Genomic DNA, 25,692 nt, shown 5'->3' with positions numbered 1-25,692 from the left:
ATTCATTGATTTTAATATCATGCAGCTATTAAGAACAGTTTTTTTTAATGCCTAAGCTGCAGAAGGGAAAATTAAACACTATATAAAGTATAAAGTAGGTAAAAATACAAGATTCTAAAAACAATTTAAATGGATATAAAATTAACCCCCCCCCAAAAAAATACACTAAAATCTTAGCAGTTTTTACCTCCGAGAGAATTATAGGTGATATATATTCTTTTTATATTTTTTGTATCTCCTGAATATTTTTTTTCAATGAATCGTGTAGTGCTCTAAGAATCACAAAAAGCAAAACAATGTTTTTAAAAAGTCTTTATTCCTAAAGCAGGTATAAATCTTCTGTGTTCACATGTCTGCTCAACCTTTAGAAAGACAGAGCAAATAAGAGAAAGCATATTTATTTAGACATTCAAACAACACTTGTGGAAAATAGGAAAGGAAAAAGGAAAGGAAAATCTCTTAGGTTATTATCCCACAGGGAGAAACAATCAGGATATTGTTTGTACTTCTACATCAAAGAAAACATTCTACTTTCACAGTAGAAATTCCTATCTTCCGGTATTCTAGTTTTATACATCTACTAACATTTCACACTGTTTCAGGTGCAGGTAAGAGTTGCAGATCTGATACCAGTAACCGAGAAATGCAGTCTTACTCAAAAAATTATCCTTTGTAAGTTGGCTGTAAACCTAACACTAACACGTGAATTCACCCACCTTTTGTTTTTCCTACTAAAGCTTTAGCCCCTGCTGGATCATTATTTTAACACATTTTATATAATTTAGAAAGATAAAGAATGACCCATCAGAAAACTTTCTGCCCTTAAAATTCGGGATTTTGTTCTAGCTATAGCGTGCAAAAATGATGCTTATGTGAAAATATAAGTTTTTTTATAAATATTCTACATCAAAAAAAGCACAAAGGGCCATTAGTGTGCAAAAATGATGCTTATGTGAAAGTATAAGTATTTTTATAAATATTCTACATCAAAAAAAGTACAAAGAAAGGGCCACAAAAACCAGAGACCACATCAGCCTGAGACCAGAATAACTAGATGGTGCCCGGCTACAACCGATGACAGCCCTGACAAGGAACACAACAGAGAACCCCTGAGGCAGCAGGAGAGCAGTGGGATGCAGACCTCAAATTCTTGTAAGAAGTCCAGACTTAATGGTCTGACTGAGACTAGAAGGACCCCGGAGGTCATGGTCCCCAGACCTTCTGTTAGCTCAAGACAGGAACCTTTCCCAAAGCCAACTCTTCAGACAGGGATTGGACTGGACTATGGGATAGAAAATGATACTGGTGAAGAGTGAGCTTGGATCAAGTAGACAGATGAGACTATGTGGGCAGCTCCTGTCTGGAAAGGAGATGAGAGGGCAGAGGGGGTCCGAAGCTGGCCAAATGGACACACAAATAGAGAGTAGAGGGAAGGAGTGTGCTGTCTCATTAGAGGGAGAGCAACTAGGAGTATATAGCAAGGTGTATATAAATTTTTGTATGAAAGACTGACTTGATTTGTAAATTTTCACTTAAAACACAATGAAAATTTTTAAAAAATACAGAGAAATGGCTTATTAAACTATGGCATTCTATGTTTAAATGTCTGTATCTATCTGTACTCTACAAAAAAACTGACCAGTACTCTTCAAAAGTGTCAAGGTCAAGAAGGACAAGGAACCAGTGATGAACAGTCCAGACTGAGGAGGCTAAGGAGACAGGACAACTAAATGCAATGTGGGATCCTGGATGGGATACTGGACCAGAAGAAGGTCATTAGTGAGGAACACTGGTGAAATCCAAATAAAGTTAATAGTTCAGTTAATAATATTATACCAAGGTTGATTTCTTGGTTTTGGTAATGTCCTGTGGTTATGTAAGACATTAAATTACAGAAATTGGGTGAAAGGTGTAAGGAACTCTTTACTACTTTTTCAACTTTCCGTAAATCTAAAATTATTTCAAATAAAAAGTTCAGAAATTCTACTTATATAGATATAGATACAGGATGTATAGATAGAGACAGACACATAGATACATAAACAAAGTAGAATATGAGTGAATGAATAATAATCAAATGCACCTCTATTTAAGCATTTTATTCCAGAAGAAAAGGACTGTTAGGTAAGAATGTGGAAAATATACGCTGATATTTGTCAAGATATATTACCGCATGTTCCATTTTCTTGTCCAGCTAGATAAATTTTGATCTAGCTTTGTCTCAGTATATGTTTCTAAGAGTATTTCTTTCACTTCCTTTTTTGTTTGTTTGTTTGTTTGAGGGAAATTTCTTACTAGCTCGTTTCATTTATGTGTAACTTCCGCTCCTGTTCATAGCTACTGCAAAAGAAAACGCACGGATGTGAGATTCTTTCCCCATCTCCGTAATTTATGTCCTCGTCATGCATAGTAGACCTCTTTAAAAAATTAATACTTTGTCTTTTTAATTGTTAAAGTGACTTTTAGACAAATAGCTTAATTTTTGCTATATAATTAGCTGGTGGCCAGTGGTTAAGCACTTGGCTACTAACTAAAAGGTTAGCAGCTGAACCCACCCATGTGTCCTTGAGAGGAAGATGTGGCAGTCTGCTTCCCAACGATTTACAGCCTAGCCTTAGAAATTCTATTGGGCCATTCTACCCTGTCCTATAGGGTCGCTATGAGTTGGAATCTACTCAACAGCAGTGGGTTTGGTTTTTTGGTTTTTATGCAGTTAAAACACACTTGGTCCTTTCTCAGGGAAATACAATTATGATTTTAGTGAAAGGTTCTGATTCCTTAATGCAATTGAGAAGTGTTGTTCTAGCTTTAATTTAAATCTTACACAGGGCCACAACAAAGCTCACTGTTTGTTTTCTTTTACTCACAGGCCAATGTGCTTTGTAAAGCAGCTTGAGATCCCTCAGTATGGCTACAGAAACAATGTCCCCACAACCACTCCTCGTTCCAACTTGGCCAAGGAACTTGAGAAATATTCCAAGACTTCGTTTGAATACAACAGTTATGACAACCATACTTATGGCAAGCGAGCCATAGCTCCCAAGGTGCAAACCAGGGATATATCCCCCAAAGGATATGATGGTAGGAGGTGCACACTCTTATACATGAGAGACACGTTTGCCGTTAATAATGTTGTTGTTGTGTATATCCATTTCCTACAAACTAGTTGAGCGTCTGTGGTCACGTGATGGGTATCAAAAGAATGCCAATTCACAGCATAGTATCGTATGCTTAAAGTATCACACAAGTGTGGGTAAATGAGAGCCTGGTGCAGGGGGAGGCAGGGAAAGAAGACGTTCTTCCCTCAGTACCTCCCAAGAAACACATTCTGGCTGCTTGCAGAATGTGAAGATACAGAAGCCATTGGCTCATTGTTTTTCATGGTATTGGTAAGATAGTGTCCTTAGCTTAAAAAATGACTTTTAAATGGATGGAACCAGGACAGATAATACAAGGGAGAGCCGGTGGGAGAACTTCTGAGCTCTTGGCACTTTTTGGGGGAAGTTTTGTGTTACCTCTGTGTTCTTGGCCTTGAATGCTCATTAGATTCACCTGGGGAGATTTTAAAAAATTCTGTTGCCCAGGCTGCATCCTAGACCAATTAAATCAGGATCTCTAGGGGTATTCCCTGTGCAATGTCATTTTAAAAAAGAGTACCGGTGATTCCAGTGTGCAGTCAAGAGTTGACAACTGCTGCTTTACCAAGTCTCTTTATGGCAGCAATGTCAGGATCCTGTGTTGGTTCTCTGTCTAGGGGGAGAGGGGGGAGAAAAGGGAGCCTCAGAGTGACTTCATTTGCTGCATTCATAGCTACAATGGAATATACCAATAAAATAGAATTGGTAAAACAAGTATGATACTACATGCTTCACAGGAAAAAGGGTAGTTTATTTTCTACCCATTCTTAAGTCTACTATCAATGGTGTAAACTAGTTACCATTTCATTATAGAGCTAACTTGGTAAATAGTTTAATGTTAGGTGGGAAGATGGTATTTCTTTGATTTTACTAATCTGTCTAACCATGATTTTGCTTTAGATTCCAGGATGTATGGATTTAGTTGGCAAATTTTAGGGAGTAAATGTTTCGATGATTTAAAGTCTTATATTGGTGTTCTCTAGCGAGGAAAGGAGTTGGTTTTTAAAGACTTTTGTGCTCCTCTTTGAAAAAGTTATTTAATTAAAATCATAGTACACAAAAAACAAATTTCATTTACATTTAATGCTTGGGGAATTCTGAAACCGTTTTTCAATTCAATACCAGTGGCTGCACATTTTTCTAAGTTATTTCGTACCTTAATGACAATTAATTGTTGCCTATATTTCTTTGATGTATCATATACTGATTGTGCTTGTGTGTGTCAATTCTTAACATATAGGAACGTGGATATAAGTGGAATAAAAGGAGTGGCTGTAGGCTATAACGGAGAAGAACCAGTTTTATTTTTTTTATTTTGTAGTAATAACTTGCCAATTGCAAATTTTATTGTAGTTTTATTCATTCAATTACAAATGAAGAATCAAAAGAAATTACATCTACATAATTGATGATTCTGCTTTTTGATTTCCAATTCCTATTCTATAGAAATTCTATTCCTACTTTCATTGGATGTTCATTTTTACCCACCTGTTGGTTTTGTTGTTTTTGTTGTTGTGTGGGGCCTTGTTTCTTTCACCTTATTTTTATGATTGGACTGTAACCTTAGAATAAATGAGGACTTCTGGATAAAGTCGTAATCAGTAGAGCACATTTCCATGGCCACATGCCCTTAAGTGGACTCAGAGTCAAACCTTCTGAGTTCTATTCTTAGTATTACCATTTACAGGTTGTACAATATCCGACAAAGGAACCTTTTTGTGTTTTCATTTCCTCAAGAGTAAAATGGGAGTAATAATTTCTGCCCTCTGACCTCATAGGTTTGTTGTGTAGATTGGTTGAAATACTGTGTATAGATGAACTTTGCCAACTGAAAAGATCTTAACAAATATACATTAATCAACATTATTAATTCTCACATGCCCTGGCAAAATATCTCTCGTCAGAAACTTAGGCACAGCAATGTTTTCTGTTAAGCCACAAGAATTCATTGAGCAACCAGAATGAAAACTTCAATATTAGGGCTTCGGGAGACCAAGAAAAAAAGAGAAACATTCTTACCACAACTTACTGAGAAGAAAATCAATGCAACTCTATTTCTATTCTACTAGATTCATCTGTCAGATTTTTTAAACATCAAGAAAAGTACCCACTAAAAATGAGATTGACAGGGTCAGGACTATCAGTGGGATATGAGCTGAGAGGCATCATTACTGTACCTGGGCACCAGGCAGTAGATACTACCTACTTACTGTGTCTGGAGTTACCTTGGGTCTTCCCCAAGACCTCGCTTCAGGTGCCCAAATAATTGAGTCATTACTCTTAAAGAAAGAGTGAAATCAGCCTGTTTGGGGCAGGGAAAACATGATGCTTCGGGAACAGGAGATCAGGCCCCTGCAGTTGCAGAACCAGGTAGACTGTGGAACCCCTCTCTCCAGGCTCTGGATACCAGACCTCAATCATACCAACTGTGACCAAAACACTCAACAAATGTTTATTTAATCACCTACATTTTTCCAGACACTGAGCCAGTTGCTATCTATCAATCAGTTAATCTATTGATTAATCTATATATTTATCTACCTGCCTGTTATTTTCTTCTTAATAATAAGCTTCAAAGAAGAGATTCCAAAAAAAATATGTATATAAGACCGTGAAACCCATACTAACAGTATAGTGAAGCAAGGAGCCCACTCTACTGGAAGGAATTATCGTAAGCTTTATCAAAGTTTTTTTTTAAAAAGTGGTAAATTTGAAACTGGATCATAAACTTGAGTAGAGAGTGTATTATCAAAGTTTTTTTTTAAAAAAGTGGTAAATTTGAAACTGGATCATAAACTTGAGTAGAGAGTGTATTTCTGCGAAGGCAGGGAAACACAGATTCATAGAAAGTATCAGTGGTTGGATGAGGCCAGCATTAAGATGCCTGAGAAAGAAGAACAGGAGACAACTATGGAGACCTCTAAGGAACCAACTGCATTGCTTCATTTGCCATGCTGAGGAGTTTGGCACTCTTCTCTAGGACTTGGAAATCCATGCATGAGAAATTATTAAGAAGAAGAAAGATTTAAAAAAAAAAAAAAACTGATGATTCCCAAATCTGTATCTCTGACTCTGTCCTCTCACGTGAGTTCCAAACCCACATTTTTCCTCGGCTTAATACAAGGGTCAAAAACCATGGTGCAAAAACCAAATCCAACCTCACCACCTATTTTGTGTGGTGAACTAGAATGGATTTTACATTTTTGGGTCGTTGAAAAAATCCAAAGACAAAGTATATTTTGTGACACATGAAAATTATAAGAAATTAAATTTCAGCGTCCATAAATAAAGTTTTACTGGAACACTGCCACTCTCATCCATTTGCAGATTTTCTGCTGCTGCTTTTGAGCTACAACAGCAGCGTTGTGTGAGCAGTTGTGGTAGAGACCATATGGCCTGCAAAGACTATCTGGTCCTCTACGAAAAAAGTTCGCTGAGCCCTGCTCTAAGACATCTCCACTCGTATCTCCAGGCAAAATATCACACTTCATTTGTTTAAATTCCCAGCCCCAAAATGAACTCCCTCCCACAACTCTCCCTTATAGTTATTCCCAACTTTTAAATCCTCTAGGATTAAACATTTTTGAACATCTTTGGACTTTCTGCTTTTCGCTCCTCACATTCAGTATCACTCTGCTTTGCTCAACCTCCCCATCTTACTGCCATTACCTTTGTCCAGGTGGCATCACCTCAGTCCCTTCTCACTGCATTAGCCAGTCTTTCTCTAGTCATTCCCCTCCATCATCTTCCACTTGTTGATTATTCTAACATAGAACCTCCCCTTTCCCACCACCCATCTGCCCTACTCGATGCCAACCTCTGGGATCGACCGTTCTTTTCTCCAGCTGGAAAACTATTTCTCTTTACCTAACCATACACTCTCTACATTCAACATCTGCTTCCAGAAATATCTCCTTTATTAAGTCCTCTCTGACAAAAGTCTAGCCTGGCTTCAGCTGCCCTTCTCTGGACTTACTTTACAAACATTGTTGGTGAACCACATCCTGTCCTTTCTCTGTAATTATCTATACTGCACACCGTGGCTCTGTATCTTGTCCTTTAGTAATTTCATGTGCAAATGTCTTCTGTTCCACTAGATTGTAAGCTCTTTGTGGGCAAGAGGACTTGTCTTAAGATTCTTTTCAACCCTAAAGTGCCGATGCACACCAGGCAGATATAAGCCACACAAAAGATAATTACTATTTAGTTAGAGGTTGAAATCAAGAATCCTTGTTTGGATATGAAAAAAATTCAGATCACAGAAGTTAAATATTTGCATCGCAAAGGAAATCTAAAAGGATAACCTGACAAGAAAGTTTTTTTTCCCCCATGTAAGGTTTTGCATCTGCATTTTAATGTACTTAAGATCAAGCACAAACATGAACCTACATAAAAACAATGAAAGTCAGTGTCATAAATTATGGTGTGTCAAGGGCTGCGTCAAATTAAAAAAAAAAAAAAATTAAGCTTAAATGCTAGCCAGGTCCCACACGGCAAAAACTTTATGATGATGTCTTTTGATTATATTCATTTCTGTCTGGTTTTCCTAGGAATTTTGGATGGAAAGGACACATTTATCTAGTCCTGACAGGAAAATGCTAATTCACGAAAGGAGGTGCTATTTGCAGGAAGTGGAGTTGAAGGAAGTAGTAAAATAAAATACGTACATTTAGTAAGACCCTCACAAGCAGAGTAGGTTAATAAGAATTATTGTTCGGAAGTTTTTTGTTGTTGTTGTTTAATTTATGCATACAGCTGTATTTAACCACTACGAATCCTGGAAAGTTTTCCCTTTTTCCTGAAGTAGAGGGGAGAGAATAACTGAGAAGGTATTTCTCAGCATGGTCTAAAATCTAGCAGATTGCTGCTGTTATTATACGCAAGTGTGGCACTCTAGAGTAAAAGCCATTCTGTTTCTCAGGATTTCCAGTGAGATGCTGGACAGAGAAGAAAATTAACCAATTCTTGTCCACTGATTGATTGAAAAATGATTTGATTGGTTATAGCTCTGTTTAGCAAAAGAGAAAGATAGTGCATCCGTCTCTATGAGTCTGCTCTAATCTGAGGAAGCAGTGCTCTGTCAGTATTGGGGGAAGAGAGGTGAGAACAGCAGTACCCTCCTGAAGAGCACCTTCCCCACTTGGGGCTTGCTGCTGAGCAGCACCCTCCACCCCTCTTAAGTGGTCAAATTGCAATGCCTGTCAAACAAGATCAGGAAAGAAATGTCAGGAGCCAGAGGAAATGCTCAGAGGTGGCCATCATAATGATTACTGATAATAATAGTTCTGCAAACATTTCCAATAAGCAACAATCATTAGGATGAAAGACCTTCATTTCCTGGGAGATTGAAAGTATAGAAATCCTTATTTTAATTTCAAATAAAGTAAAAATAGGATCGTTGAAGGATACCTATGAAAGTCTTGTCACAATTGATGGTTTGAATGACTTGCATGGATAAAATCATCAACCAGTTCCTGACAGTTGAGTCACTTGCTAACACTGAGTAGGCACCATATCTACCTGACCTGACCCAGGAGGAGTAGAATCTTCTGCTTCAAACCTTAGTCGGAGTAGACATACTATTACTTCCATGCCTTTTCTAACAGAACCACAACTTTAAGATGATTTAAAGCAATTCAAGCAAGATGAGAGAAAGAAGTGCAGCAACGTCAAGGATGTTAAAGACGCCATTTTCACATGGAGATAGTATTTTTTAACAGACTGAATGCTGGATCAGGGCAGGAGGCCTGGCTTCCTTGACTCCAGTCCTGGCTCCTCCCTTTGTAGACCTTAATCTTGACTTTGCTAAATCTTAGTTTCTACATCGCCAAATGAGCTTGTAGTATCTCACAGGGTGGTAGAGATGGTTGAATGAAATCATCTGAAAGTATCCTATAAACTGTGCAGGGCTACACCAATGTAAAGGGTCATTACCATGAGAGGCGTTCACAATAGGAAGTGCCTAATTTTTCTCTTAGTAACTAGCACTCTCTTCGTATCCCGACTACACACAGTAAATCGTTCCTTATTGGGGCTATGGGCACTGATGAACTACTCTAACCCAAACCAACCCGTGTGTGTGTGACAATTTGTGATGCAGAAACGTTTTGATCCTTTAATTTTTTTTTATTTTTTGAAACTGAAATTCATTTCCACACTATGTTATTTTTCTTATCTATGGAAAGAGGACCACATATTTTTCCTGAACCAGTAGGTAGCTCTCACCAGAAGAAGAAGAAAAAAAAAAGATCCCTCATAAGTATTATTTTATTTTTCCTACAATTTTTATACTTCTGTTTTTGTAAGAGAATTTTAAATGATGTAAAGCCATGAACTGTAGACCATGTCAGAGTATCACAAACTACAAATTAACAGCTACTGTCTGAGTGTGGTTTATGGAGTTTACTAAACGAGTCACTGAATGGATTTGGAGCAGCCATGATGGTGGGGGTTTACATCACAAGGGTCTATTTTGCGTCCCTCTTGTTTGCTCCCCTCTAGCCCCATGAGTGGCCTGGGCAGGAGTGACCCAAGTCACAGCTTTGCCCACTTGTAGGAGCTGCATCAGGTTCCCACCTAAAGAGTGGGCAGGAGTGGGCTCTCAAAGGCTGCAGGGAAGCTGCTCAGAAAGAGCGGCCCCTGCCCACCTCCATCACCAGGTGTTCCTGCTACTTACATAAGGTGCGTTAACAAAGAAGAGAAAGGATGCATATCGTCAGATACTTGTCTCAGCAATGCTTGCACTCCCCAACAGGTGGAACAATTATTCCCTACTGTTGTGCTAATTTAGGTTAACATAATAGAAGTAACAGGACCTACAAGTTACTGATGGCACAATGGGTAAAGTGCTCGGCTGCAAACCAAAAGACCAGCTGTTCAAACCCACCAGCCTCACTGCAGCAGAAGGATGTGGCATTCTGCTTCCATAAAGATTTACAGCTATGGAAACCCTATGGGGCAGTTCTACTCTGTCCTCTAGGGTCGCTATGAGTCGGAGAAGGCAGTGGGTTTGGTTTCAGTTTACTTCTTGTACATCATGGATTTTTTTGTTGTTGTCGTTAGATTGACCCTCTGGTGCATGCAGGGCGACTGGGTATGAAATAGTTACTGGCTTAGTTGCTTGTATGGTTTGCTTTATAGCTTTTGGCAGGGAGCTGAGATGAGATTGGAGGTTGGCCCAGCTAGGTTCTGGGGCTCCAGTCCTCACACTTCTGCTAACCCTGTGGCTGCCTCTGCTTTACAAGTGTCATGCTACTATGATGTGGAAATTATATGCTTCATTCTTTAGGTCATTAAAACATATTCTTCATGCCAAAATCGAAATTAATCAATAATGAAAGCTTAATTCTTTCTTTATTTGTATTTTAATAAAGTGTTTGGGGGTAATTTCTTAATATTTCTTATAATGATTGTGTTTAGCTGTATTAGCAGGTTTTTTGGTTTAAACTTGTTTTGTTTTGTTTCTTCCCATTTGGGAGGGAAACCGCTGAGAAGTCTGCCTGAAGGGTGAGGGTGGGAGGCCTCCAGTTGTAGAACCGGTTAATGACAATATCAAAAACAGCGAGACCAGTGACAGGATGTTAAATCCTCCCCCTCTCCTCTCAACAATGGCCATAATCGAAGTTTCTATCAGAAGTATCTAGCCCAGGGTTTGGCCAGTTAGGACCAGGACAGGCCCTAAACAAAACTGAAAACCAGTCCAAATTAGTATTTAACAGTTCCTTTCTCTTTTTCATAAAACTTCCCTCCCCCCGTCCCTGGCTCCTCATCAGGTCCACTCAGGCCACACCCTCATGCTGGCCACTGAAGAAAGCTTTGGAAATAAGGTACCAGAGGCAGTGTGCTACCCCTCTTAAGATATTTTTGGGGTTTTAAAGAAAGAACCACTCAAGGTCGCCATGCTTAATAAAAGGAGTGACTCTCTAATGGAGGGCCTTAGGACATTGCAGAAGGAGACATTTTTGTGGTGGCTCTTCCCACACCACCCAGGCTCACCTTTAGGTAATTACTCCACCCATTCAAGACACAATATCTGGCCTTTGGACAAATGAACATCCTGTGACTTAACTGATCCCGTCAGTGATAATAAGTCAGTAAAAAAGAGCCCCTCATAATAAATCATTGCTCCAAACATTTTCTCACCCATGTACTAAAGGAGGTTTTTAAACGGCTCTAAAAAAAATAACACTGGCTCTTAAGTGCCTGTTGGCTGTTAGTGACGAGGGCTGTTCAGAAAGGAACACTAAGCTACCAGAGTCCTGTAAGTAAAGCCCTGTTGCTGGGTGATGGACAGGCTATTAAATATGAAGAGATTTACCGCATGTGGCATGTAGCGTGCATATCTGAGTATCACCAAACGGCCACTCTGCATTGTTTAAAATTCGTCTTGGGCTTATTTATGCCTGTGGGTATGTGCTGTTTTCTCCCCTTCAGCCATCACTATTTCATTACAGTGGCTCTTTATTAAAATTATAAAAGTATTTTCTTAAGGAAAGGAGTTTCTGGTCTGTCTAAACCAAAAACCCATTGCCATTGAGTCGATTTCGACTCACAGTGACCCTATGAGTCTGGTCGGTATGTCTGGCTGGAAACCCGCTTCCCAAAGTGCACCCGATCCAGCAGGCCTAGGAGGTGGTCCCCAGGTGCCTTGCGAATCTGGGTCGCCTGCACATTACAACGGTGAGCTCTGATTGGCCTCCACTCAGCCAATCGCTTGCCAGACGAGAGATCTGCGGAGGTCCCAGTCATGAAATGAGCTCATCAGCAATTAGGAGTGGAGAGAAAGCCGTGAGCCCCTTAGGTATGCACGAATCCTCCTCCTCACCCAGCCCCCAACCCTCTCCTCATTCAAACACAATTACCAAAGAGAAGAAAAAAATGAATTTTTTTTAATGCATAAACCCAGTGACATCGTTAGGATTCCGCGCCCCCGCCCCCCACTGATATTGTGTATATTAAATAAATTGAAGAAAAAACAACCTAGAAGTTAGGGTGTAGACTGGAGGGGCGACAGAAAAGGGCAGTGGGTTTTGTTCTGCTTTTCGGTTTGGCTCGGTTCCTTTGCGTAGCGTGCTCGGCCTCTGGAGTCACCTCTGCTCCTCTCTGTTTCCCCCGTCCCCCCTGCGCCCCCACAGCGAAGCGGTACTGTAAGAACCCCAGCCCGACCAGCAGCACCACCAGCAGCTACGCCCCCAGCAGCAGCAGCAACCTGAGCTGCGGAGGCGGCAGCAGCGCCAGCAGTACCTGCAGCAAGAGCAGCTTCGACTACACGCATGACATGGAGGCGGCCCACATGGCCGCCACGGCCATCCTCAACCTGTCCACGCGCTGCCGAGAGATGCCGCAGAACCTGTCCACCAAGCCCCAGGACCTCTGCGCGGCCCGGGTAAACGCCCCTGGCGCGGAAGGTGCCGGCGGAGGTCGCGGGGGCGGGCTGCCGCGCTCGCTCTGCAAGGCGGCTCTCCCCAGGAACCAGCTACGGCTTTGCCTTTTTCTTTCTTTCTTTTTTTAATGCAGTCAAATAAAAATACTGATGCTGAGTCACTTCAAGCCAGGTCAAACTGACCGTCTTAAAAATACAGGGCTAATGATAGGAGCCTAGGATTTAAACTCTGCTGGAGTCTGTAGACTCAGTGATTACATAAACGCCTTTTTTTTTTTTTTTTTGAAAAATTACTGCAAGTTTGCTTACAGTACCTTTCACAGCACCATGGTCTTACCAGTCCTCGTTTTCTAAATGAGGAGAAATGGCCAGGTCTTTCGGATTAATATGTATAAATGAACCCTAATTAGCATCACGGATCACTTCTGTAAACGTTGGGTACCCCACAATTTTCTTCCTGTCTCAAATGGCCGCACAGAGAAAACCAAACTAAAGAAGTAATATGACTTGAACTTTAAATTTTTATAAGATTTAATAGCTCCATTATCACATAACATGCCAGGGAGTGAGTGTGCCCTCGCCCCACTCCCAATATACTAGCCGGCACTAGAGAAACAAAACAAAAAAAAAATTAAAAATCTGATCTTGACACTAACATCTCATCCTTCCTGCAATCCTAGCTAGCACTCATTAGTTTTAAAAATTATAGAAGCTAAAACGTTATGCAATGTTTCATGTTTTTCATTTTCTTATCCGTTGATTCGTTGCCCACGCTTACAGCAGCATTAAGATGCGCCAGAGAGCTAGGGGAGCGCTACCTCGCGGAGGCCGCTAGGTGGCGGAGGAGAGCCAGGCAGTGCCAGGGAGCCCGCTGTACTGGGTGTTCTCAGAGCAGAGGCTGAGGCAGGCGGACATGTTCACCTCTTTTCCAGAAAACAAAGGTTTTCCTTCTCTCTTATCTAAAGCTTCTTGGCCATGCACCATGAGCTCACCACACTGACAGTAGTTGTTAGAAATAAGTGTAATTTATATGAATGGAGAAAGGTCAGTAACTTTATGTTTTGCAAATGCTTTCTTTTCTATGAATATCTTTATTCCTGTATATTGGAGAATCGTCAGGAGCATGCAGCTTTCGTTGTGATCAGGGTTGCTAAGATGTGAGACTAGCATGGAAGAGATTCTGTGACTAGAGGGAGAGAGAAAAAAAAAACCAGTAAGCTCTTCCCATTTTTTTTTTTCACTTTATTAAAATTAAACTAAGACTGAGAGAATAAATCCAACGTTATGAAGCTTAAATTAGTGTCAAAGCTGCAATCAGAAATGCACTTTGACAGAGTTCAGGCTGAATAATACTGTGTAATTTATTCAAGGTAACAGCCCAAAGGATGGGATTTTCATTCGAGGCAGCCTCCTTCTGTTGTTACCTGGAAAGGAAAGAGAGCTGCTAGACGTTTGTGTAGGCAGCGGCATCCATGCCAGGGTGAAATCAAATTTTTCTTCAGGAGAATGTAACTCTTCAGGGAAAAAATGGAGGATTGTTGGGGATATTTTCATTTTTCTTATTTTCTGTCCTCCACACGTCCTTCCTTCTCTCTTTCTTACCGAAAGGCAAGCCTGGAAGAATTTTTGATGTTTCAAAGCATCACTTAAAAAAAAAAAAAAACTCAGCCTGTACTGCTTTTTTTTTTTAACCAGTTAACTAAAATTGCAGGTTTGCTGAAATTTACAGTAGGTCAGACCATAATCACTGTAATAGAGATATCTTGAACTGTGAGTTTCTCCCTGTCTTAGAATGGAAAATTTTCTTCATCATAGGACTTTGTATTAGAAAGTAAGTTCTAATGCCTTCTCCCTCCTCCCTTCATCCCTCTATCTCTTTCGTTTTTCTCCTCTCTAACTCTTGAGCTATTAGCACCAATGGAACTAAAGGAGAAATGGCAAGCCTGTGTGTGTGCTCACAGGCTTGTACGCATGTGTGGTTCTAATCTCTTAAAAAGTATTTGGACCGGGATGGGATTGAAATTAGGTACTTGTTTGGTTTTTTTCTGGCTAGGCTACTTTCTGAAAACAGAGATGTATTTAATAGGGAAATAGAGAAATAGATGTATTGTCCAACCATACTCACAGCTAAACACGGAATAAAATAAATGGACCAACAGACCCTTTCTGCTTACGTTAGATGTTTATGGAAGCTTGAATGAGAATGTAAGGAACTCAGCCTTTGAATTCTGTATTGGCTGGAGACAGGATTACAGTCTGGGCAGATAGAAGCATGGTGGTTACAAGAGGGTCGGGCATAAGCCACATCACCGTGTGTCTCTATCTTGACAGAATCCAGACATGGAGGTGGATGAAAATGGGACTCTGGACCTCAGCATGAATAAGCAGAGGCTGCGAGATGGCTGTTGCCCCATTTTGACTCCTTTGGAGCCCATGTCCCCCCAACAACAGGCAGCGATGAACAATCGGTGTTTTCAGCTGAACGAGGGGGACTGCTGGGACTTGCCAGTAGACTACACCAAAATGAAACCCAGAAGGATAGATGAGGATGACTGCAAAGAGGTTACTGTACGTCCTTTTCCTTGATGCCTGACTTCGTAGACTCCTAAGCTTTAGAGCTCTGCCTCAGCGGAAGGGAAGCCCCATTTGCACACACCTTAAGACCATATGTATTCTCTCTTTAAATAGGACCCTTAGCTTATCAGGACCTAAAAAACATTTTTTGTCGACCCGGAAGAGATTTGTGACAAACATTGATCTGAGTGAAACATTTTGACTGTATCTTAACTGATGAATTTTGTTTTCTAATAGCTGTGTGTTGTCGCAAAGGGTCTGTCTACAATCATGTATAAACAGCGAGGGTATCAGTGCATTTTCCTGGGCGACAGATTTTTATAATATAGGGTTTTCTGTGCAGGTAGAAAATGGCGAGTGTTTTAAATACTTTAAGAGCAAACAAGTCAACCGTTTATTACCTAGCTCTTTGAAGCTAGGGACAGTGCCTTTTCTTTAAGAAACTTAAAATATTCAAGACAGTATACTCCAGGCTTGAAAAAATTATTTCAATTCAGTCATCTAAATCTTCACCAACTATAATATTACCGAAACACTTATGATGTCAAGAACATATTTTTGAAGTCATTACAATTTTGAAATTTAGGTTGTTAACTACCTTTTAAGCTAAGAAAAGAAATGAAGAATACTTTATTCTTTATTCGGCTGACTTTTTTCTCCAGTGTTCAGTTCTGAAAATTATGACATCTTCTTTATTCAGTGAAAATGGAAATTCTTCTTGAATACAATAGCGAGACCACCTCAAAGCAAGAGTGTCTTACAGAAACAAGGGGGTGCAGGAAAAAGGAAACAATAGCTATATGTAAGAAGTGGCAAGGAATTCATCTGCTCATAAGGCCATTACATCTCAAAGTGTATTATCTTTATTCTTCAAGCTGTTTTAAGTACCTAGACGTGTAAAAGAGAATGGAATCTGAGTGGCAAGCTTAATTCTGTAACATTTTTCTCTCCTACCAAATAAGGCATGATAACTGAATCACAAAATTTATTTTAGTTAAAATTAAGCCCTTATAAATCAGCAGAAATATTCTCACCATATTGACTGTCAGAGAAGTTAAACCTAATTGCGCGAGGTACACGTACTTATGAGACATTTTTGCTGAACATTGCCATCTATAGGAATTTCCCTGTTTCTGCAATTGGACACCATTCTCAAAAGTAGTCTTAAAAAAAGCCCTCTGCCATGGACTGGATTCCGACTCATAGTGACCCTATAGGTCAGAGTAGAACTGCCCCATAGGACTTCCGAGATTGTAATCTTTACAGAAACAGGCTGTTACATCTTTCTCTGGTTGGAGCAGCTGGTGGATTCGAACCACCAACCTTTCGGTTAGCAGTCGAGTGCTTTAACTGTTGTGCCATCAGAGTTCCTTTTCAAAAGTAGCTTCTTTCTTAAAAAAAAGAAAATGCTGCATAAGAATAATAAAAAAATTCAATATTCATCAAAATTAGTTTTCTATTCCCTTGGGTCTTAAAAGCATATGTATATATACATATATATATACACAAAAGGCTTACCAATTATTAGAAAAATCTCAGCTTTAAAATATTTTTAGATATAGAGTTTCATCTTCGTGTGGAATAAAAGTATCATCAATGACAGCAGTTTACCAACAACTATGTATCGAGCACGGGTAGAGAAAGACCAAATTTGAAATAGTCTCCCTGATTATCTGACCATTTTCCCGTCCAGTGTCCTGATTATGTTGTCGTTAGTTGCTATGGAGTGGATTACCAGCCACGATGATCCCATGTGTACAGAGTAGAATTGCTCTGTAGGGTTTTCAAGGCTGTGACCTTTAGGAAGAAGATTGCTAGGCCTGTATTCCAAGGTGCCTCTAGGTGGGTTCAAACCACCAGCCTTTTGTCTAGCGATCGAGTGCGTATCCTTTTGTGCCACCCAGGGACCCCATGTCATGATTAGCTCCAAAGTAATATTGAACATAAAAGGTCACTAGATGACTCAAATGGTTTTCCATGACCGCTAGCCTGAAGGTTGGTGGCTCACACCCACTCAGGGGTACCATGAAAGAAAGACCTGGCAATCTGCTTCTGTTAACATACGGCCAAAAAAGCCATATGGATCAATTCTACTCTGAAGCCTGTAGGCTTGCTGTGAGTCAGAACCGACTCGACAGCAACAAGTTTAATATTGAACATGGGCTGTGTCCCCTGGTGGTTTTTCATTATCGTAGAAATTTACTACAGTTGATGAGAAAATAAGGTGCACCATAGAAAAGAGATACTTTCCGAACAAAGCTCAGTTTGCATTTTCAAAAAAGGCCCTACTCAGGACGACGATATACAACCATTTTAAAAAGTAGAGTAGTGAGTAGTAAGAGGTGGAAAATGTAGAGAACCATCCTCACAGCCCCCTGTCACATTCTCTGGTCTGTGTCTCATGTTATCATCTGTGTGGCTCTGAAGCTGTGTCTTGCCTACAGCCAGAAGAGTTGGATCCATTCCAGGAAGCTCTAGAAGAAAGGCGGTATCCTGGGGAAGTGACCATCCCGAGTCCCAAGCCCAAGTATCCTCAGTGCAAGGAGAGCAAAAAGGATTTAATAACGTAAGCATAATGTGAGGTGAAATTATGACTCTTCCTAACTTTCCCTTTCTTTGGCTTATTTTTAAAAACTGGATTTGTATATATGCCTTGCTGTTTGAGCATGCGACATTCGCAGCATATAAATGTTTCCAATTGCTAGTTCAGTAAAGTGAGAAGCTAACTGTGTATTTGCTTGTTCTTAATGACGCTCTATTGTATGGAGACGCCATTTTCATTTAATCCTGTGCACTTCGCAGCTTTTCTTTAGGGTGCTTAAATCCCCTTGCAGACATTGCAGCTAAACTGGAAACAATGAAACTTTTTTAAAAGCTTTTTTTTTTTTTTTTTAAACATACTTACTATTTTGGCTGTTTTGTTTTTGTTTGGTGGCAGATGTCCAACACCGGGGTGTGATGGGAGTGGTCATGTGACTGGTAATTACGCCTCACATAGAAGGTGTGACTTCATTTTTTTCATGGTGGATTCTGTCTTTTCAATTTATTGTTTTCAGCTTACCTCAACAATGCTGTCAAAGTAAAAATGTTGAATTACGTGTCAACCCTTTAAGTGCTATATGTTGACCTTTAAAAGCATGCTAATTTATGTGTTGTATAATGTCTTTTATTTTTAAATAAATTACCTAAATTCGCAAACTTCCTTTTTAAACTTTTAAGCAAAAGAATATAAATATTTTATCTCATCTTTAAAAAAAAAAAAGTTTATCAATTGAAAAATTTTCTTGAATTTATATTTCAACATATTCAGGGTTGATTTTATAAAAATTCAATATACAGCACTTGCCCCCATCGCTTTTCTGCATTGAACTTTTTAATTTCAATCTTTATGTTGTGTTTGTCCGGGAGGTTTCAGCTATTTAGAGGGTTGACTTACTTGAATCTCCTGACCTGTCTTACAGTCTGTCTGGCTGCCCATTGGCTGACAAAAGCATTCGAAGTATGCTGGCCACCAGTTCACAAGAACTCAAGTAAGATTTAATGAAACTAATTCTCTATTTTAAAAATCTATCCACTTAGTTTTTTTTATCCACTTAGTAGTTCACCAAGAAAAAAAAAAGGTGTGTGATTTAAAAAGAAAAATGTCTAAAGTGAGATCACCTGTCACATCAGTGCCTTTACTTGGCACACATGGCTATGTCCTCACTTCAGTCACTTTGCAGGGCAATCCATCCTGCCTTTTTCCCTTTTATTTTCCGCTAGTTTTTTCATGTCATATCCTTCCTATCTTGAATTTTCCAAGCATAAGTACTTTCTCTTCAGATATCCATATACATAGAAGGGAGACTTTACAAAGTTCCTCCAGTTTTTAGGAAATGATTGCAAATTCAAAAGCCAAAAATTGACGTTAAAAAAATTAGTGATTCATATAATGATTTAAATTACGGATATTTAAATAGCACTTATGACAAAAAATCTACCACTGTAATAGTTAATTTCTTAAATACGCTGTGGTCGTAGTTAATACTCTTTAGGATAGTGATAATCTAATTTATTAATCTGTGTAGTCATGGTATTCAACAATACGAACATACACACACACATAATTCTAATAGTTTTACCTCCATTTCCTCTATGCCTGTAATTTTTCCTGTATTTTAAGCATAAATATTGTAAAATCACCTACATTTATACCCCCAGCCTAAGGCATTGTGGTCTTTCTCCTTTGCATGTGTGTGTGTATAGGGGTGCATACACCCCTATACACACACACACACACACACACACACAAATATGGTGAGCCACAATTGACATTGTGAAGATTCATCCATACTCAGTTCCCAGACAGGTTTTGGAAGAAGTTGGTACAAGTTATTTATTTTTTTTTTTATAGAAAGTATATTAAAAATTTAGATACTCAAGTTGGAGTAGCCGTTCAGGTATATGTAAAGAAAGATGGGCAAGACAAACAACTTGAAAGAAAGTTCCACAGCATGATGAGAACCAAGAATATTTTTTTAAAATGTCTTTAATTATCTTTTCCACATGTGACATGTTACAAATACCATCATGTCAAATTGCCTGGTTTTCATTTTGCTTGGAAAAGACTTCATTACCAATGTAAGGAAAGTGCTGTTTCCAAGCCTATATTTGATTCCTTTCCTGGCTATCCTCTCTCCACTCCCACACCCCCACCCCCTTGCGATAGACCAGGGTTGTCACTAAGTGTAGGATTTTGTTTCACACCCATGTCGTTTTTTACAGGATCCCTGTTCAAGGCGCTAGTGCCATAGATCATCTGCTCATGTTCAGTGACTTCCTGAACTAGCACTTTTCGTCACAAGACTCTTGGAGTTATCTTCATGGAATTTAAACACCTGGAGGGTATCCTCTTACTTAACAGCTTTAAAGTCTGTAGCCTCATCCAAAGCAGTGCCTAATGGACAAAATAGCTTTTAGAATCTCAAAACGGACAGCATTAGCAAGAACAATTCAGCCCACTTTGTTAATGCATCTTTTTTTCCCGTGGCATGAAGCCATATTCCCCCATGTCAAACGTGATTCACCCCACTTGGAACTGGGCCAACACATCAGAACATGGCAACATTCCTTTGAATTTCTTGATGAAAAATGCTTTGCAAAAAGTTGACGTATCTCCAGTTCCATCAGGCCATCTGTAACCAAGAAAATAGCCTTTGCACAACTTGTATTTAGTACTGTTTCTAATTGGTTAGTGTCTCGAAGCCCCCAGAGACCAGAATATTTTTCTATCCGGTTTAGTTTTCATTTGCATCCCTTGACATTGAGCTTGGAAGTCTATGTTGATCTGAAATTCCAAGCCGACCTGCTGAGCTCACCGGTCCCATTTCTACAGTTTCAGAACTTTGTTCTCGTCTTTTTTTTCATCCTGGAAGTTGGGTTGATGGTCCTCTTTGACATCAGCATCTTCAGAGGGAGGCCATTTGGCCTTCACATCCTCCAGTACAGTGTAGGATTGGTTAGGTCCCTCCTTCCCACCTCTTCCTGGAGACAAAAACTTGTCTTCCAGAGGGCAGATAGCCTTTTTCTAATTTTGGCTAACCTAAAAGACTCATCTATTCCTAAATCTATTCTTTGAGAAAAGTAAATCCCATTTTGATTGACTCTTTCTGGGACATCAAAACTTGGCCAATTTTCTGAAATGGTCCATTTCTATTCCTGGATCTAAAAAACTAGGGATTTCAATAAAATGGTTGCCATAAAAAGTCTAATGTTTAAATGACCAAATTTTACTAGATAACATGTCTGTCTAAACTGAGGAAACCTTAGAGAATAATCTTTTTTTTTTTTCTTTCACCTTTTAATAATGATACCCCTCCATCTGTTACCTTTTCATCTGAGTCAGAAGGATCTGTTGGGTGGCTTTCCCAAACACAGGGGCATGCATTAGTCCCTTTAAGATTTACACCAGAGTTCTCTAGGATAATTCATGCATGGGTCCTTTTCAGTAATTACTCTTTATGTATTTTATTAAAGAGCTTTGGTCAATTCCTACAACAGCAGCGTCTTATTGATTAAGAGAATGAAGTCACACTGATTGGGCACTGTAATGGTCTCTACTTCTTCATAAAGACGTAATTAGAAAGTGAGTCCCAATTATCCACTCGCCCACAAAAAAAAAGGATTTCTCCATTATCCATCAGTTAACAAATGGAATTTACTGGAATTTTTTTTTTCATTCCAATGCTGAATTTAATAGTTGGCCATTAACAGGATGTTCTTGATCATGGACAAGATAACAAGTTTTGTTAGATAAACTCTGGGTCTTGGATCCTGAAGCCTCTTAAACACACTGAGATAATATTTTGCTCAGTTCTTATTCAGAGTAGCAGATGGAGGATATTCTAAAAAAATAATAATAATAATTATGTCTATTTATGTACAATATGTAAACTGAAAATGTATTAAAATTTAATGTGTATATGAATATTATTCAAACTCTGGACTATTGCTTTCTCTGGTCCCTAGTCCATCTGATAGAGAAAAACATAATTCAGTGGTTTAGGAGTGAGGTAGGAAGCACCATAGGGTAAAACCGAAGCTTCCAGGTGGCCGACAAGGCTAACCACAGTTGAGAAAGCTTCTGTGGCTTGCAGATACTTTCAAGTTGATGCTTTGAGGTGGAGTCACTAGTTGGCATTGTACATACCTTCCACAAACCTACCTCACAGGGGTGTTGTGAGGATTCCTGATTGTAACATTCACTGAGACCCAGGTCAAAAGAATAAAAATGTGTGAATTAAAGTGATTTTTTTTTTTTTTCGTGAGAACTCAGCTTTTAAGTGAGCTCTGATTCTGAAGGGAGGTATCGTCTCTTAACATTTCATTTGCTAGATTCACCTGAAAGTAGCAACTTGAAAGAACTTGCAATTATATCATTGTCAGCCTTTTGTTTTTAAGGACCCACAGTCTCTAGCCATGACTTATTATTTCTATTTCCAGATTTTTTTTTAGTTACAGATATCTAAGGTGTTTAGCCATCTCAGTAACCAGTTTAAACCAAATCAAACCTGATTTCCGTCAGAAGCAATTAGCTCTCAAAACAGGCCTGAAAATTATCTTCCATTTATATGCTGGTTGGCCAAATTTAGATACCACCTTATTATTCATATATTTGTCTTATAGTATCGTGCTTCCGGGAAAAGAAATTTAAAGCTACTGTTTAGTCTTTATTTCTTGATATCTGAACTTTGATTTAATCATTATGGGGGATAGGACTGGCTTCCTGGCTCCTTGTCCTTTAAAATTTTTCTTTTATATATTCTATAAGCCTCTAAGAATCTTTTTCTAGGTATATTTAGCTTAGGCATAAAGGAATTTTGGCCACGTGTACCATGAACTTTTTTTTTTTAATTAGGTAACATTTATTTTAAAGTAAACCTTAAATCAAAGAATTAAAATTTTGAACGTGGGCCAAGATATTACTTTTAGCTAAAGGCTTACTTCTAGAATATTCTATGCCCCCCCCCCCCAGCTATAAACTTAATACATGCAGCAGGGAGGATTATTTACCAGGATCTAATAGGGCTTTGAGTCACCCTCCAGTTTCCATTGTTTAGGGTGCAGGGAGTTTATCCACCTTTACTGCACCTTGGGTTCTTAGAAATAATCCCCATTTTTATAATCTCTTACCTTTTACAGTTTACAATATTAAATCTGCAGAGCCTTTGTGCATTACAACTGCCCTCAATTCAGGTCTAGTTTCTTTGACAGCTGTCTTTCCTTATCAGAAGAAGGAGTTGGCCTCTGTGTAAATTTAGCTCCATTATGACAGAAAGTTACGGTGAGATTCTAGCCTCCACGCTTGAAGGAGCCAGGTATAGACACGAGCCTTCACTTCAGAGTGTACTCTTACTGACATGCTTGTTTCGGTTAGAAGGATGATCTCATTCTGCAGCTGAAGCCGCTTACCTGAGAATGCCTGGGTGCCTTATGTGATCATTTACCTGCATGAGTATGAATGTGCTTGGGTGAGAGGATGGGCTGTCAAATCTGGCTTCTCACATGTGTACAGGCACTTTCATGTAAGTGATGTACGGGGACCCTGGGTGCATACTGGCCAGATTACTGAGATTTAATTAACTGTAGTGAGACTTCCCCAATTCACAATAACACCTAATTGTAATTAAATACTTCACATTTTGTAAGAAGCTTGGTATATTACAAAGTGTTTTTGCATCATTTGCATTTGATAGAATATTAATTTGTGAAAGGAGATGGGAAGGTATGGTTAGACCCATTTTTACAGTTGTGGAAACTGGGGCACAGAGTTACTGTGGTTGTTGTTAGGTACAACAGGTCATAACTTTGCCTGGTCCTCGCCATCCTCACGATCGTTGTGATGTCAAGCATAACAACAGAGTGGTTAGGCAACTCAGTTAGGACTCACAGACGATAGGTGGCAGTGACAAAACTTAAACCAAGTACCTTTCCCACAACATCATGCTTTACGTGTATGTTGTTTTGCAAGTGATAAAGATTATATTTAACTATGTGTATAACACATAGGTGTCCTGGTAGTGTAGTAGTTAAGAGCTCAGCTGCTAACCAAAAGGTTGGCTGTTCTAATCCACCAGCCACGTTTAGAAACCCTATGGGACAGTTCCACTCCATCCTATTGGATCGCTGTGAGTTGGAATCAACTTCACTACAACAGGTTTGGTTTTAGGGTTTTTGTTTCTTTGGGGTTTTTTTTTATATAACCACATAAGGAGTTCTTGGTTGGCACAAATGGCTAAGCACTAGTGGTGCAATGGCTAAGAGCTACAGCTGCTAACCAAAAGGTCGGCAGTTTGAATCCACCAGGCGCTCCTTGAAAACCCTATGGAGCAGTTCTACTCTGCACATGTGGAGTAGCCATGAGTTGGAATCGACTTGATGGCAACTAACAACAACAAAAAATAACCAAATAAATGCACACACCAATTCTTTTTGTTTTTTTTTAAATGAAACTCTCAACATTTGGTCTCAAGTGATATTTTCATATAACCCACACACAGTGTTAAACTGGTGATCAGGACCATTGACATCAAAACTTCCAGGTACTAAGTTGTAATCACTGTTGTCAGCGTCACTTGTGGAAAGCCGCTCACATGAATTTCTCGCAATTAACTGAATGCATTTTTTCTTGCTCCGGCAAGAACCTAGTCATATACCATTTAGATTTCAACATCTGTAAAAGGTTTGAAATTTTCCACTAACAGCATTTTTTTTTAATGCCTGTAAGACATACAGCTTGTGGCAGATATATTTTTATTTTATCATAATAAACCAGGAAATTTAAGTAGTGCCCTGAAATGATGAGATTATCAGATCATTTTAGGTAGATCCTTGGTGTAATGGTTAAGTACTCAGCTACTAACCAAAATGTCAGTGGTTCAAACCCACTAGTGGCTCCATGGAAAAGACATGGCAGTCTGCTCCATAAAGATTACAGTCTAGGAAACCCAATGTGGCAGTTCTACTCTGTCATATAGGGTCCTATAGGATTGCTATGAGTTAGAATCAACTCAGCATCACACAACAACAGAAACTAGATTGACTCAGAGAGGTGGTTAGAGATAGAGTGTTATTACAGATGAAAATATCTGGGAGTCTGAAATAAGGCAGTGCAGTGGGAATAGAGAAGTGGGAGTGGATCTAAGAAAGATGTGAGACGTAGAAGGAGCAAAGCTTGATTTCTGATCGATCATAGGAGGTGAAGAGAGAGTGGAGTCTAGAGAGACTTCAAAGTTCCTTTCCTGGAAAGAAAAAGGTAGCAAGTTGGCTAGATTTGATTGTCATAAATTCAGTTTGAGGTGTCAGTGGTAAAAGCAATGGCTTATCGCAGTCGATATTAAATAGCAAGGCCTGTCACTCGTGTTATATTCAAAATAAGATATTTACTTGGACCATGTAGTCTCTCATGGACTATGCCTTGGTACCTTCTCTGGTTGTCAGAATGAAGGATTTGCATAACTCACTGTAAATGCCTGCCTTGAAAACCTGTTCTTCATGTTGCTTATAGAAAATGAAAATTTTTATCTTTTCATTGATATTTTGTCATCCATTTTCATCAAAACTGAATGAAATGTGATGAATATAGATAAGATCCCCTGATCAACAATGAGCTAAGAAACAACGATTAAAGTCTTAGTTAAAAACTTTCTAGATCTATGCTTTCTTCATTAGTAGCTGTGGTCAAGGAATTTTACCTTAGCAAATCCCACTGTGGAAAAATCATCAGACATTTTATTAGAGAGAGGGTGGATTCAGTGGACATTCCTATTTTATTTTATCTTCAATCGGCCATATTCACTGGCTTCCTGACTATATTAGTTTTACCACTCATATGTTAAGCCATTTAAAAAGCAGTTTATAAGGACTACATACGGTGTGCTGGAACCTATAGACTGGGACACTCCAAGTTGTTCCTCAGGAATGGCGGTTAAAGTTAATTTCTAACTATTCATCAGTCAAACATGGCTTTATGTTCCTTTATTTGTCTTTTAATTGTAACAAACTCAGAAAATATTTTTTCTTGTGAAATAATGTTTCTTAGCATTCCATCCTCACATTTTG

The 25,692-nt window shown here is 39.1% G+C and overlaps 1 protein-coding gene across 4 annotated transcripts in view; it reads left to right on the top strand.

Moving 5' to 3' along the window:
- The window catches only part of MYT1L (myelin transcription factor 1 like), a 529,823-nt gene that overhangs the window by 402,367 nt on the left and 101,764 nt on the right, over positions 1-25,692 (top strand). For all 4 annotated transcript variants that reach the window (XM_049902577.1, XM_049902576.1, XM_049902575.1 and 1 more), the window contains exons 13-17: positions 2,870-3,081; positions 12,272-12,522; positions 14,851-15,087; positions 17,538-17,659; positions 18,555-18,623. In XM_049902577.1, the coding sequence (XP_049758534.1) occupies positions 2,870-3,081; positions 12,272-12,522; positions 14,851-15,087; positions 17,538-17,659; positions 18,555-18,623 (891 nt within the window). The remainder of the gene's footprint in view (positions 1-2,869; positions 3,082-12,271; positions 12,523-14,850; positions 15,088-17,537; positions 17,660-18,554; positions 18,624-25,692) is intronic.

Source organism: Elephas maximus, chromosome 12, assembly GCF_024166365.1.
Source record: "Elephas maximus indicus isolate mEleMax1 chromosome 12, mEleMax1 primary haplotype, whole genome shotgun sequence".
In the NCBI taxonomy this organism is placed as follows: domain Eukaryota; kingdom Metazoa; phylum Chordata; class Mammalia; order Proboscidea; family Elephantidae; genus Elephas; species Elephas maximus.
Note: the sequence above shows the minus strand (reverse complement) of the source record. Positions and strands in the feature narration are given on the sequence as shown.